The sequence below is a fragment of the Camelus dromedarius genome, chromosome 30 (genome assembly GCF_036321535.1).
Source record: "Camelus dromedarius isolate mCamDro1 chromosome 30, mCamDro1.pat, whole genome shotgun sequence".
Classification (NCBI taxonomy): Eukaryota; Metazoa; Chordata; class Mammalia; order Artiodactyla; family Camelidae; genus Camelus; species Camelus dromedarius.
In genome coordinates, this window is record NC_087465.1 from 9787901 (window position 1) to 9804753 (window position 16853).

The window sequence follows — 16853 nt, forward strand, 5'->3', positions numbered from 1 at the left end:
TGAGTTTCACTCTCTGTAGTCTTCACCAGCAATTGTGGTTTAATCCATTAGTAACAGAGAAGAATCATTAACTAGGAGAAAATGTCAAATCTAAAAATGAAAGAGGCAGCCCTCATCTATCTTGACAGAAGTGGAAGCCTCCAGAAATTCATAGATGATTGCAAATCCTACAATGGTATGTTCAGCAAAAGTGACCTTATTTTAGAAACCTTAAAATAAAGTCCTACATGTAACTATCCTCATTTTTATATTTGTGTATTTTTACAGATTCAAAACAAAATTATGCTGTCTATCGATTCAATATTTTAATAAATCCCTCTGATATTGTTGAATTGGATGCTGAGCTTGGAAATCACATTTTACACCAGCCTTTAAAAGCAGCCCAAGTTTTTCAATCAGTAAGTTAAAAAAAGAAATAATTTTATGCCACGTGGAATTTTTGGTAACTTCTTTGGTTTTTTTGTTTGAACTCACAGGTATGTTTTATTGCTGTTAAGACTCTCTCATTAATTGGACAATTACAGACTGAAAATCAAGTAAGTTTTAGTTAAATTTAACAAAGAAAACTAAGGTATAATACTTTCAAGATGATTTGTAAAGGAATATTTTTATATTCATATATATTTTTATTAAAATATTTGTTCAAAGTTCAGTGGACTATCTTACATACACATCTTTACTTCCTGTATTATCACTTATAACATTAAACATTTTTATAATAAAACATTTCAAACATACCCCAAACTAAAGAGAATAATACAATGAACCTCCATATATCACTCAAATTTAGTAGTTTACAATATTTTGCCACCATCAGTTTTTTCTGAAATGTTTTAAAACACATCTTTAAAATATATTCTGTATTTTACCCCTTCATAATTCAGTATGTATCAACTATGTATCAACCTCTAAAAATTGTGGACATTTTTCTTGTATAACCACAATACAATTATTACTCCCTAGGAAAAAAATTCCTTGGTATTATCTAATTCAGTCCGTATTTAAATTTACTCAGTTGGGGTCTCAGGAATGTCTCATGGTTGATTTGTTCAAATCAGGATCAAAACAAGGGGTACATATTATAACTGGTTCTTACATCTCACTATGTCTCTTTCAGTTTAGAGCCATTTCCTCCCCCTCCCTTTTTATGCCATTGAATTTTTACAGAAACTAGTTAATAGCCTGTAAAATGTCTCATAATCTGGACTTGTCTGATTATGTCTTGTAGTATTTAACTTATTCCCCTAGACCCTCTATTTCTGGAAAATAGAAGTTGGCTCTAAAGACTTGCTTGGATTCAAATTCAGCTCATTTTGATGAGCATACATCATAGTTAGTGTCGTGTGTTTCATACTGCACTACGTTACGAGAACTATCCTATCTGTGTCTCACCTTAGCAGTGCCACAAATGATCAGTGGCTTTGGATGGTATCAATGTGATCCCTCCAATATACAGTCTCCCATCAGCTTTCACCTAGTGGTTTTTATAGCCATTGATGATCGTTGCCTTAGATTCCATTATTTCATTAGGAGTTAGAAAATTTGTGATTTTTCTAATTTTAGCAAGCTTTCTAAATTTATTAGTTGAATTTATCCTTTAAGAGAGGTTTTCTCTTGTCAACTATTTGATTACCCTGAGATACAATTTGTATAGGAAAGGCAGAATAAATGTTTGATTCTTTCCATTTATAAATTTTCAGAATGATGAGATGAAATATATCAGCCTCTGATGATAACTAGTAATTTTTTTGGTTTTGTTTTTCCTTTTTTTTAATTTTGAGGAACTATATGAATTTTTAAACATATTTAATATTTTTTGATCAATCTTTGTCATTCTTTCTGATGCTTGTATTACCTACCTTTGGTCATTGGAAAACTCCTTAAAGTTTGTTCCTAATGTCCTTTGGACACATGTCAGTTTTTAAAGCCCCCCTCTAGTTTCTGTCACAAGTAGATGCACCGGTTCATCTAATGTATTTTTTGCCTCAGACCTGGAACCAGCCATTTCCTCTAAGGAGCCCTGGCTCCTCTTAGTGAGAAATTACATTCAGAGATCATAATCTGGGCACTAGAAGTGTTCATTGCTATTGGGTTGTTATTGTTTTATCAGTCTGTTCAGTGGATATAGCCAGAGAATGTGTATTTTTTTAAAGAAAATAATAAGTTTATAATGATATTTTCAACTAAAATATAAGATTATAAGGATCTTGCATCTTTAATTTTATATTTGAATCTCTTTTTTCTTAAAGCTTAAAAATTTGGTTCCTAATACTACTAACAAATCATTTAGTTGATTTATTATATTCTTAATATATTATAATGCAAGTCCAGTTGGATCTACAATTTTTGTTAATACCATTTTTGTGTTCCTATTAGATTAATATAGTGCTGAAGTTAACACACTTACCTCCTCTGCCAAGTTATAGTCTTGATCTTTGTGACTTTCCACTTGATTATACATCTCAAAGATTTTATATGATGCAAGGAATTGTGATTGCAATGACAACTGTAACCAAGTATACACAAGGTGCAAGATTTCTTTGTTCAGATGAAGCATGCCCTCTTTCAAAAGGTGAATATTAAAATGTAAAATCAAAACAATTTATTATTTAATCTTAAATTATGCTTACAATTAGTTGTGAAACATTCATAGAGTAGAAAGGAATAAAATTTGGTGTTTCCTGATATTTATAAGTGTACTTTGCATAATCTTGAAATGCATTCTTTCTTCCTCACCTCTCCTCTATAATTTAACAAGTACTCTTGTGTTACTGAAGTACTTGTTCATCTCACACATTTTTTCATGACTGTTCATGCTGTTCCTTCTCTATGTAATGTCCTCTCTCAACCCTTTGGCCTAACTTCCATACAGTCATTCTCCAGGACATCTTTCCAATTCATCCCCACCTCTCATTGGGTTGGATGCCCCTCCTCTCTTCTCCCTGAACACTTGGGAAATGAATACCACATATTGAAATTATCTGCTTCTTATTGCCACCTATTGAAATCGTGAGTTTAAGTATCTGTATCACCAGTGCCTTAGCACAGTGCCTGGCAAGAAATAGCCTTGTAATAAATGTTAATAATAAATGTTATGAACCCACATGAAAACTAATTTAATTATACTTTGAATTAGATTCATTTTAAAGGACTGAAAATGGAGAGCTGAATCAAAAAGCAAGTTTAGCTTAACTCTGTTTTCTTTCAGGATTTCAGTATATAAGAGTGCATGTGCCTGGTGCTACAGAATCTGCAACAGTAAGAAATGACTTTTTGTGTAATCTATGTTCATCTTCACTTCAAGAAGACAGAAAATTTAGAGTACTTGGTGGTAAAAATGCATTTACATTTTGTAATTATAATTTTTAAAATAGTGCCTGATAGCTTAATGTGGAAATTAAATTGATTATGTATTTTAATAACTAATTCTTTTTTGCTCTTTGTCTTAAGATAAACAGATAGTTGAAATAATTACCACAAAGGCACTTCATGCTTTTCAAGGATATTCTAACAACCAGCCATTTAGGTTTCAATCTCTTACAATCTTCCTCAGAGGTGAGTAAGTTCTGTTTGACCTAAAATATATAAATTATGTAATTGATTTGTTTATGCTTATATATTATAAATGGTACTTCTATAGCTTGAGAATCATAGGTCTTCTTTTTCTTCAGTGTTTTAAAGTGTCATATTTAGCTAATGTATCAATTATTCATTCAGTCATGCAATATTCACTTAAAAAGATATTAGCACCTGCTCTATCTCAAGCACTATGCTAAGTCTCAGGGTCACAGTTATTTACAGTAATGACCTCCTATTATTCTATGTGTGTGTGTTACATAAATATTAGAGTTATTATTTTAAAATATAAACTTCATGGATGTAGGGACTTGGGTTTTTTACTGCACATAGTAAAAACTCAATAAATATTTGTTAAATGAATGAGCATTGACTTATGATTAACTGTTGAGAACTTCATGGATAAAGACTTGTGAGTAAACAGATTCTGCCATAAAGGAGGAAATGTTATCAGTATCAATCACCCAGGGAAGAATGAGACTTTGTTGAGAAGCCAGAGCTGTGAAAATGAGGATAGGGTTCTGCCTCTTTTCTTGAGCTGAAATTGGAGGAATTAAACTGTTTGGAAAGAGAGATCTTGGCTGTCAACTATGTGTAGGAAACTCAAGAGTTAGGAAAGCAGAGACTCAAACAAGAACTCTTTTCACCATGACCTGACAAGGACGAGGCAGGCATGTAAGCCTATATGATAATAGATAATTTTTATATACCAATTACTGTGTACCAGACACTTTTACATGTATTAACTCATTTAGTCACAGCAACTCTTTCAGGTAGGTTCTATTGTTATCTCCATTTTACAGTGTGGAAACAGATGCACAGAGAAGTTAAATAACTTGTCCAAGGTTACCTAGCTAGTGCATGGTACAGTCATGATTCAAACTCAGGCATTCCAGTTTCACTAGACTATGATTTTAACTACTTAATTCTATTATATACAAACCATACACTACAATATAGAAATAAGTGGCTATCTAATTTATGTTTTAGTAGAAAGCCCTTTCTTCAAATAAACTCTTAATAGAATCCGAATACATTTTTAAAAATTAAATGAGTAAAAGCAGGCCTTTTGGGGTTATCAGAAGAGATACTTATACTTTCCAGCCTCCTAGCCTTCCTCTTGACCATTTCTTAACCTCAGAACACAAATACGAAACTCTGAGATTCCAAGGAACAGTTGAAAAGTAATTTGTTTCAATTTTCCCCTGGTAATTCATTCTGTATCCTTCAGGGGGTTTTTTTGTTGTCGTTTTGTTTTGTTTTTTTGCTTTTGTTTTTAGTTGTTTGTTTGGTTTGTTGGTTGGTTTTAGATTTTTATTTTCTCAGTTCTTGGGCCTGATTCTTCCCTTCCAGGTCCACAGGGTACACCAGTGTGCTCTGTGGAGATAAAAAAGAGAGACTGAGAGAAGAAAAAAAAATAATACAGATCACTGTTTGATCTTCTTCACAGAGGAAAGTTAATCCTTGCTCCTCCTTGTAAGCCTTTTTTCCCATAGCTTTACAACCACCCAAATTCTAACTGTATATTGGAGGATCAGGATTTTTAGTGTATGTTTTTTAAAATAAAATTTGAACTTGTGCCAAATCTTGGGTCAGTCTATAGATGTGAGAGAGGAACCTGGGAAAGTATCCTGTGGGGAGTCTTTAAAGATAGGCAGACTTAGATGGGAATTTCATTAATGCTATTTACTGTTTAGCCTTCTGCAAATCACTTAATCTTTCAGTTTCTTCATATATAAAGTGGAGATAACAATATCTGTCTTACAGGTTACAATTAGACAATGTGTTTAAAAGTAACTTACATATATTATAAACAGTGATTATAATACTTTTTAAAATAATTTTGGGAATAAAATTATTGCTTATAAGAACATTTTTATTAACGTTTCTTGTCATTTAATGGAAAGATGTTTCATTTTAAACAGAATGATCCTATTTTGCCTTTTGAGTATATTATTGGAGACTATCTAGTTGCTATGTCACATGCTTCTTGAAGTTAATTCATCATTGCCTATAAGTATCAAAGTTATCAGCAATAAAATTGCCTCAATTTACATTATTAATGCCACTCTATATGCATATTATACTAAATAAAAAAGCAAATACTTAGCAACTAACTCAACTACTGAATTGCTACTAGTTTTAGATCTTTAAACCATATGATCATGTACAAGTTTCATTTAGTAAATACATATTTTCTTTTGTGTTTAATAATTTTAGATGAATCAGTGAATAAAATGAATATAGGAAATGAGTATAAAATTATTGGCATTCCAACCTGTGTAAAAACATCACAAACTGCTGTCTGTATAGAGGCAAATAGTATCACTTTTTGTAATCCAAAAGGTAAGGAAAGTGTTAGTATCATATATTAACAAATATTTAAATTTAAATCCATTTGTTCAGGAAGTATTAGCTGCCTATGTGTTGGGAACTAAGCACTAAGCACTAGGGGTACAGTCGTGATCAGGACAAAGTTCCTACGCCTTAAATCATATGGTAGACAGTCAGTAAATCTGTAAACTAATTAATAAGACAATTTCAGATAATAAATACTACAAAGGAAATAAAGTGGGATAATGTGGAACCTCACCCACAGGAAGGACCCCTTTCTTTTGGCTAAACCTTATTTAGTTTTTTGGTTTGTTTTTTTTTGTTTGTTTGTTTTTTTTACCAATGAGAATTACCAATGAGAAAAATGTTTCACGATGCCAAAAGTTAGAGATTAGTCTAAAGATTTTTCTACCCAACCCTTTTGTTTTCTAGCTAAGGCAATGCTAAGTAACTGTTGTGGTCTGAGAAAAAGAGCCCAACAAAATGACGTCCTTTTCTTCATCTGAATTTTGAACCAAATGAGAAATAAGACAAAAGAGAAAGGCAGTTGGGGCCAAAATACCACCTTTATTACTGACAATTTCCTTAACAATTCCAACATAATTAAGCATTAAGTAAACGAAAGTGAAGAGCAGACCTTCTCTTTTAACTTGGCACACAAATATCTAAATGTGGGAAAGGCTAGTTCAATCTTGAATAATAGAGTTAGGTTTTTTTTTTTAATCCCTAGATAACCATCTGCAATAACAGAGACCCAAGATGAATTTAAATGCAAGTGGATTCTAGATACCTCTGCTTATTTTGAAGAGGAAAGTTTCTTAAAAGAATAAAAATATTGAAATAAGAAAGCACTAATGGACAATGGACATTTTAAAGATCTTTTAAATATTTTCTGCTATGAAGTGTTGCAAGATTTACTGATTTGGTAGCAGAACATGATTTACCCATAGGTGGAGAAGCATGCTTTCTCATGCTGAACTCCAGAATTAGGCAGATTCAACCACCCAAATGTGGCAAGAGCTACACTAAAGTAGGCCTCCCTTGGTCCACAGGGAGGCATAAGTAGAGGAAATTATTGCTCTGTGATGACAGCCCAAGAGGAAGGAGAAGAGGACTGGATTATATATGCACAGCTATTCCTCCCAAACTGACCAGTTGGATTAAATCGCTCATCCCTTTCAGGAGTTGGACAGAGTGAGGGAGTGGAGAAGATCTAGAATGTAACAGTACAGTGCAGTACAGTGCTTTTAAAGAATAGAGTATAAATCTTCCCCTTTAGCAACATTCAGGTATTTCCCATTCTGCTTTTCAGCTCTCATGAAAGGTGATACTGTTTCAAACATAGAAATTTAGAAGCAAACACTGCAATATAGGAGCCCCATGATCTGGCTTTGCTCACATAGGTCTAAAAAGGAAAGAATGAGGTATTTGCTTGCAACCTACAGCCAATCTATGTGGGCACACAGGGTGGCTGCTTCCTTTTATTACATTCCCTGGGATAGAAATGATAGAACAGAGTAACTTCCATAATTTAATGACATAAGAATTTGTATATGACTTCATTAAAATAACTGCAATTTGGTAATATTTTAGATAAATGGAATTAGATGTCTATAATATCATGTACTTTTAAAAAATTTTTTTTAATTTTAATTGAAGTACAATCAGTTATAATGTGTCAACCTCTGGTGTACACCACAATGTCCCAGTCATGCAAATACATACATATATTTGTTTTCATATTCATTTTCTTGTTTTAAAACTATATATATGTTAATATTTACTTTCAGTTCCTTCAGGAATTAGTGACAATTTGAGGTGTCTCCTCTCTTTGACTTCCGGCTCATGCTGGAAGTTTACAGCAATTCTTGCAAATATCTTTGCATCACAAATTGTTCCTCCTGGGACTTACAGTTTGCTCAAGCTCTGTTTGCTGATGAGTCTAGTACAGACAAGTGACCGCAACAAGGAACTGGAAGATTGCCTGGATATTTTAATTATAACAAGTGATACTCTACTTGTAGAAAGGTAAAATACATGACATTATGAATTGGTCACAGATTTACATAAATCCTTTACATGATCATTATTAAAAGACAAATATTTGGAATTTATCTGAGCAGTATAAATATTTAAATAAACTTTTATCAGTGAAGTTCAAAACTTTAAAACATGAATTGAGAAATGGGATATTTTCTTTCAACATTTTGAGAATCTAACGACTCAGAGTTTTGACCTATTTCTATGTATAAGTGAAATCATACAATAATTGTCTTTGACCTATTTTACTCAGCATAATACCCTCTAGATCCATCCATATTGTTACAGATATCAGGATTTCATTCTTTTTATGGCTGAATAATATTCCATTATATATGTAACATATCTTCTTTATCTATATCTATTGATGGACACTTAGATTGTTTCCTATCTTGGCTGTTATAAATAATGCTGCAGTGAACATAGGGGTGCATATATCTTTTCAGCTTAATGTTTTTGTTTTCTTCAGATTAGTGCCCAGAAGTAGAATTGCTGGATCATATGGTAACTGTATTTTTAATTTTTTCAGGAACCTCCATACTGTTTTCTATAGTTAGTGGCTGTAACAATTTACATTCCCACCAACAATGCATGAGGGGTCCCTTTTCTCCACATTCTCACCAACACTTTTTTTTTTTTGTCTTTTTGATAACTACCATTCTGACAGGTGTGATGTGATATCTCATTGTGATTTTGATTTGCAGTCCCCTCATGGTTAGTGATGGTGCCCATCTTTTCTTGTGCCTCTTGGCTCCCCAGGTGATTTTAAAGTGAGCTAAGGCTGAGAAACCGCTGCTCTATAAACTTGCAAAAGATTCTTTCTAAATCTTACTCCCCCATTTTATATATCTTCAAATTAACATCTAAATTCCTTGGAATGACACATACACTAGACATTTTATAGCATCTACCTATCCACATTTAAGGGATACTGCTTCACTCTCTTTTGCACTGCATGTCTATGTCTGCTCATCATAGTAGATTGCACAAGCAAGCTATGATTTGTGTGGCAAGGATTTGAAGGCTAAGCTAAGATAAGCATATTCTTTTCTTATAATTTAAGTTTGAGAAATGAAGAGGCTGAGGTAATTGGCAAAGAGATTAAAAAGCAAAAGGAATGTATCAAGAATTATCGTGACACATAGGCAGCAGGTTTAGTCATGTTGAACTATTGGCGAGCCTAAATGCAAAAATTTTGAATGTACAAAAGAAAGCAATTCATAAAAAAGGGAAGTCCCAGTTCAAATGTCATCTCTCTATAGCTTTATCTGACTTCCTTCTAGGAAGAGATAATACTCTTTTATGAATGTTCTCATGACATTATTTTAGTACTTATCATATTGTATTTTAGTTTTTTGTTTACATCTCTCTAGGCTGTGAACTTTCCAAGTTAAGGACCAAATCTTATGTATGTTTTTATTCCTAGCATCAGTGCTCAATAAACATTAAATCAAATGAAATTTAATTGTGTAGCTATTATATGTTATGACTTCTGAAAGTCAAATATTAAATAATGTAATAGTAGATAATAGTAATGGATAATTTATTTTTTCCCTAGGCTTTTGAATTTTAGTATAAACCTTGTGCCCCGTGGTATACGTCATCCAGTCTCTACTGAAATTTTTCCTACTCTATCCAGGAATAAGTATGGAACTGGAGCAGTTAGCATTCAAGCTGGCAGTGCTTTGCTAGCTAAAGGTGGTATCTGCTTTATAGGAGACTTGGCTTCACACAAAAAAGATAAACTTGAACAGCTTCAATCAGGTAAACAATATTTTTTCAAGTTAATTTTCACCTGTTTAACTTATCAGTGTCAAGGAGTTACTTAGCAGTTAAGATTGCATTGTACACGTTTTAGGAATTAAGAAATTGTATCAAATGACATTTCCCATTTTGCTTTTATAAATAAAAAAAGAGAAATTTAATGTGCAAATGCACTGCTTTAGCCTTTGCTCTCAGTTGTGCTAAAACATGAATTTGTATTGGACCAGATTTATTTCCTTTTATTGTCTTATTACATTAGCTAGGACTCCCAGTATGTTGTTGAAAAGCAATGGTGAGAATGAACATCTTGATCTTGTCTTGTTCCTGATCTTAATAGGAAAGTTTCAAGTTTCTCACCATGAAGTATGATGTTATCTGCAGGGTTTTTTTGTAGAAGTTATTTTTTAAGTTGAAGGAGTTCCTCTGGATTCCTAATCTACTAAGAGTTTTTAAGAATAATGAATGGGTGTTGAATTTTATCAAATGCTTTTTCTGCATCGATTGGTATGATGTGATTTTTCTTCTGTAGTCTGTTGATATTATGGATTACATGAATTGATTTTCAAATGTTGAACCAGCTTTGCATACCTAGCATAAATCCCACCTGACTATGGTGTATAATTCTTTTTATCCATCGTTGGACTTGATTTGCTAATATTTTGTTGAGGATTTTTGCCTCTATGTTCACAAGAGATATTGGTCTGTAGTTTTCTTGTAATATCTTTTGTCTGATTTTGGTATCAGGATAATGCTGGTTGGGCCAGATTTATAACTAACCAGGATATAGATTGGGCAAAGAGAAGTCAGGGCCTTGCATTCTTGGCATAACAGCAAGAATGTGCAGCAATGCTCAGGGCACGTAGCATATTGCCTCTCCCTACAAGAGAATGCAGAAATAGACCCACGCTAACATGCTCAGTTGATTTTTGATCACAGCATCAAAGCAAGAAAATGAGAAAGGAAAGTTTTTTTCAACAAATGATGGTGGAACATCTAGCTATATATGGAAAAAATAATAATACTGGCTCATACCTCACAACTGTACACAATAATTAAAGATGGATTATAAACCTAAATGTAAAAACTAAAACTATATAACTAGTAGAAGAAAGCATGAGAAATCTTCATGACCTTAGGGTAGGCAAAGATTTCTTAGACAGAACGCAGAAAGCAATAAACAGAAAATAATTGATGAAGTGGATCTCATCAAAAATAAGAAGTTATACACATCAGGGGGCCACTTAAAAAGTGAATAGGGGAGCCAAGAAAAAGAAAATAATTGCAATACATATATTACGTAGGACATATACCTAGAACGTAGAAACAATTCCTACAAGTCAGTAATTTGAAAAACAAAGAACCCAGCAAAAAACGGGCAAAGTGACAGTGACTTCACAGAGGAAGCTATACAAAATGCCCACTAAGCACATGAAAGGGTGCTTAATATCATTAGCTGGATATCAGGGAAATGAATATAAAAACCATAATGAGATACCAACACTCATATACTAACAGGTCCTACTTCATGAGCAGGGAACAAGTATAGCTTCACAAAGGCGCTTCTCCCTGCAGAAGAGCCTGGCACTAAACTCTACTATCACCATTTTCAAATTTTTAATGATTTTATCTTTAAAGTTGTTTCATATGGAAGTCCAGTAAGACACTGGAGTTTGTATGTGAACAGAGGAGATATAGCCATGCATGGGTCCACCACGCCTTGCTGCCCTATTTCATATAGCATTTGCAGTCACTGTGTGGCTTCTTAACACAATTTGTAATCAGTTTGATTCTTGCTGAACTCCCGTGCATCGTGAGTACACTGTAGTTCAGTGCTCAGGTTCCCTATCAAAATATCTTCAACTGAGTAAGATGGGGAGCTGGAAGCCCCAAGGAGGCCAAGCTTCCCATTTGAAACAGATTTGCTTCTAATATAGAAAGAAGGCAGTGGCCTTCTAAGAAACACAAATGACCAAGGAACTTGATCATGTCTTTTCTTTGTTGGTTACTTCCCTGTATTTGCCAACCACTTACACTGAAAATAATGATATAAGAAGAAAGGGAAAGATAGGGCAACCCATGGTTCCTTGTCCTTTCAGTTCTTCCTTACTCAGCAGTAGATTGTTGGTGAAGTGTGTGCATATCAAGAAATAAAATTAAAACAGTTTTGTGCAAAATAAAAACATTTCCACTATTCTAATAAGAACAAAATATCTAAGCATGTACTCAAAACAAAACACTAGTGATTCTGCATATGAGTTAAATGCCCATATATTTGTATTTAAGACTAGAATTGCACAATTTAAATGGTAAAATTCATGCAAATAATGTAAAATTTTAATATTAGACTGGCAATTACTTCTACTACATTTTATAGTAATAACTTTATTGAAATATAATTTGAATACTATACAATTCATCCATCTAAAGTTCAGTGGTTTTTAGAATATTCACAGAGTTGTACCACCATCACCACTATTCACTTTCAGAATATTTTCATCATCCCAAAAGGAAACCCCATACTCATTAGCATCACCCCTTAAACCCCCTCTCTCCAGAGTTCCTGGAAAGCTAATCTGCTTTCTCTCTGTATGGATTTGTCTATTCTGGACATTTCATATAAATGGAATCATACCATTTGAGATCTTTTGTGATTGGCTTCTTTCACTTATCATAGTGTTTGAGGCTTATCTATGTTGTAGCATGTGTCATTTTATCTTTTTTAAAAATTCTGGTAAAATACACAACATAAAATTTACCATTTCAACCATTTTTCAATGTACAAGTCAGTGGCATTAAGTACATTCTCAATGTTATGCAATCATCACCACTGTCCATTTCTAGAACCTTTTCATAATCCCCAATAGAAACTATGTATTCATTAAACAGTAACTCCCTGTCCCTCCCATCTCTAGCCCCTGGGAACCTCTATTCGACTTTCTGTCTCTATGAATTTGCCTTTTTGTAGAATCTCATTTCTTTTTATGGCTGAATAATATTGTGTGTGTGTGTGTGTGTGTGTGTGTGTGTGTGTGTGTGTGTATCACTCAAAAAAAATCATTCATCTGTTGGTGGACACTTGGGTGGTTTCTACCTTTTGGCTATTGAGAATAATGCTGCTATGAACACTGGTGTACAAATATCTGAGTCCCTGCTTTCTCTTTTGGATATAGACCTGTAAGTGTAATTGCTGGATCATATAGTAATTCTATGTTTAACTTTATGAGGATCACCAAATTGTTTTCCACAGTGGGCACACCATTTTATATTCCCACCAGTAATGCAGAAGGGTTCTAATCTCTCCACATCATCCCTATTACATTTTATAAGTAATAAAATATTTTAAAGGGAAAAGCTTTATATTAAAAAAACAGAATTTATCCCTGCTTTTTGAATGAGGCTCGTATTTTCATTTTACATTGGGCCCCATAAATTTTGTAGCTGGTGTTGGCCACTAGAATGACAAAAATTAAAAAGAATAACAACAACAGATGTTACCAAGGATGTAGAGAAACTGGAATTCTCATATATTGTTGATGAAAGTATAGAATAGTACAACCATTTTGCAAACTGCTTTGACGGTTTCTATAGAGTTAAATACCTATCTACCTTATGATCCAAAAGAAAAATAAACATGTATACAAAAACTCTTACCATGAATGGAGATAAGACTAATTTGGGAAATTTTTTGGGAGTTAGTATCCTAGGAATAAAATTGAATCCATAGATTGAATGGTTATAAAGGATGAGGGAAGGCTAGAAAGGAGAATGGGATGTTTCCACATTTTTTTAGTTTGGGTTTTAAGTGGTTTGGTGGTAATTCTCCTAATTGTGAGTATGCACAAGACCCATCTGAGGAGGAAAAATGATGAATTTGGTTTTTCACATGTTGATTTTGAGATATATTTTCCCCTAGCCATTGTAGTTCATATTCTCTCTCAATCTTTTCCTCTTTCACTCCTACTTAGAAGTCCCACTTTCTATTATGTTTTTTCCACATAAAAGAACATTATTTAATTTCAGCCTCTCTTGTAAGCCTACACTATGTGACTAATTTCCTCACCCTCTGCCTTTTCCTCCCAGACCAAGATTCTAGCTATGTGCTTTGGACCAATGGTTCTAATCATCAGGGGACACATAGACATTCAAATATATTTCTTGCCTTGTTCTTTTTATGGCAGATCTTCTAATTTAGCCTTATCTTGCAAAACAATTAAATTTACATGTGTCTTTACTATCCAAAATTTAGACAGTAAATTCTATATAATATTTATTAACTTAAGATATATAGACCAAAATGAACTTAAATAACAAATGAATAATGTCTTTTGGCTTAGCTGTGGAAAGTAGAAGCACCACAGTATACATCTCAGGAAAAAAGTTTGGGGATGATATGGATCAACAAATGACTTTTCCAGTTCAGTGCAGCTTTTGGTCTTTTGTTGATATGGATTCATCTTCAAGGAGAAATACACAGAAAACCAATACTCTAATTGGTCAGATGGTAAAGTATATGTATATTCTGTTGTTAGGATGTTGGTCATGGAATTTAGCCACAGATTTTAATCTTACTGTTTTTATTGCTCTTAATGTCTTATTATTTCTGTGCTTAATTTCTACACTTATTTGGATACTAGAACTAAATAATGACACAGTTGTTTGAAAATTTTCATTGCTTAGTCATGCAAAGCAGGTGTCTGCTCACTAGAATTTATTATTTGAGTTGGTAGTGGGAGAGGCTTTAATGAATAATGTGTTACGAAAATACTCAATAAATGGCATTTTAAAAAAAAAACCTGGTTACCACAAAGTTCCCATGCTATTCTGGAATCATGTTAAATAATAATTAGTAATTAATAATAACAAATAATAATTATTAAAATTAGGCCCATAATTTAATGTGATTACATATTATAATAATATAAATCTATTAATATTTTAACTAATAATTATAAGTAATACTTGTGAAATAATACTCAGTTTCTGAAAATGTCAGTGTTTAATATTTGCCTTTTACTTTTTTCGTTTGATGTAGGATTGCAGTTTGATTCCGGCTAATCTTGTAGAGGCATTTGGATTATTGATAAACTGCAATGAATCATCTCCTTGCCACCCACTTCTTCCTACTGTCCAACATACTTTGAAGAAAGCCATTGATCCTGAAGGGCCGCTTTATGTAGCATCTAAACAGTTCAAAACTGAAGATTTTGAAAAGGTAAAGGTAGAAAAAATAATTACCAAGAATACTTGTGCGAATGTGTCTCAATTTAAATAGAATTCCCTTTGAACATTCAGTTTTCCTTACTGAGGATTCTTTTATTCTAGCTTGCTTCCAGCTTTTAAACATTTTAAGGACACTGTATAGAAAATATTTAGAATTATAATCAAACTAAAAGCTCTATAGGAATATGGATATTAAAATGTTGAGTTTATTCTTTGAATCACTGACCAAATCACTATAGCTTAAAGAATTTCCATGAAAAAATTCAAAATAAAATGTTTCTATAAAATAGTGTGAGACGCCGTTGTAGCTATACAGTTATTTACATTTTACAGACTATTTAAAGGGGTTTCCTTTATATGAATGCCTTCAGAATTCTGACTCTAGGGGATACCTATCATGACTCACAAACCCATTTATTTTAATGTCATGACTTGAAAACATGTGTGGTATGTTCAGAGAACCTGAGAGCAGATTATGTAAATTTAGTAATGACTCTTACAGCTATTACAGGTACTCAAGTATTTACAAGTGAAGCTCTTTTAATATTAACTATTGAGAAATCTGTTCACAGTAGAGTTAAAGTGTCTGGGTAATCCTCAAAGGCATGGAATATTAGGACGTGAGAATCCATGGGTCATTAAATTTTTTGTTCATTCCTGCCTTACTCGTAGCCATATGGCATGGTTATAAGGTTGAAAGGTGAGGTGGACTTAAAAATGAATTATCAGCATAGTTTATTCACATAGATTAGAACAGATAAAGAACAATATGTATGATAAAATCAGGGGTTTTTTTGGTTTGTTTTAGTATATAAGAAAAAAGTAGTTAGCCTCTAGGAATTGAGCTACTAAATACATAAGACATGCTAATGACCTAGAAAAATTTTTGCCCAATTTTTCCCTGAAAAACAAAAACAAAAAATCTATGGATTTATTAATTAGCCAGGTATTTACTGAATACTTTATATATATGAGTCTGTTTCTGTTCTCTACATTCTCACAGAAATGTACATTTTCTTCTTTAAATAGTTTATTGTTTAACTGAGATAAAAACTAGATATATGAAACAATTAAGGGACAATTTAAGTGGTAAGCTGGGTAGTGCTGACTATATTTCAGGAATTCAGAAAGGAAGATACTGAGCAGAATGCAAGAGTTAGGGAGATTTCAGGAGGAGGAAGTTGGGCCTTAAGAAAAAGTAAGATTTAGATGACAGGAAGGATGGGCAGTCAAATAAAAATAAAAATAGGAGCAAAGACATAACAGTAGAAATGAGTACACATGGAAAACTACGAGAAGACCTGCCTGCCTGGAGCAAAAATTGTATTATGGAGTCACTGAGATTAGGCAACTCTTGAAGAAGTTGACAACTGGAGGCCAGCGCTGACAGCACTCCCAGCAGTTGGGACCACAGGTCCTTTACTTTTAAACCTCAGTAATATGAACCCTCCTAGGGTAAAACCTAGAGAGGGCTACCAGTGTTATTAGTAATATTATTATCCAGTTCTGAAGGCCTAGAGGAAATTGTGGAATGTAAGGAGAATAAAGAAGATAGGACATATCCACCCAGGACATATCCAGATCTTTTTTAAAAAGTTATATTTAAAATATATAATATATAGATATAGATATATAGATATAATAGTTAATAGCAACTTTATTATGGTTAATTTTTCCTTTTAGTTCTTTGAGTTAAAAAAAACAGAAAACAGCTAGAATGGTAAAAAGTCTGGAAATTCTGTCATTGAATAAGGACTGAAGGAATTGGGAATCACTCAGAAGGAAAAAAAAATCACAAAACTCAGAGAAAACAGTAATAATCATTAAGCTGAAGACTTATTCTGTACCCAAAATCTTACTGAACCTCCAAGGCCCATCTTCATAGTAGTTAACACAGCAACTCCCACATTGCTGGTCTT

General features: G+C 33.0%; 1 protein-coding gene across 1 annotated transcript in view; it reads left to right on the plus strand.

Moving 5' to 3' along the window:
• The window catches only part of MCMDC2 (minichromosome maintenance domain containing 2), a 25995-nt gene continuing 9142 nt past the window's right edge, over positions 1-16853 (plus strand). Inside the window, exons 1-11 of the mRNA XM_010988701.3 lie at positions 1-175; positions 268-398; positions 477-536; positions 2377-2572; positions 3209-3331; positions 3451-3555; positions 5797-5922; positions 7701-7938; positions 9509-9714; positions 14049-14215; positions 14747-14926. Coding sequence (XP_010987003.1) covers positions 82-175; positions 268-398; positions 477-536; positions 2377-2572; positions 3209-3331; positions 3451-3555; positions 5797-5922; positions 7701-7938; positions 9509-9714; positions 14049-14215; positions 14747-14926 — 1626 coding nt within the window. The 5' untranslated portion in view covers positions 1-81. The remainder of the gene's footprint in view (positions 176-267; positions 399-476; positions 537-2376; positions 2573-3208; positions 3332-3450; positions 3556-5796; positions 5923-7700; positions 7939-9508; positions 9715-14048; positions 14216-14746; positions 14927-16853) is intronic.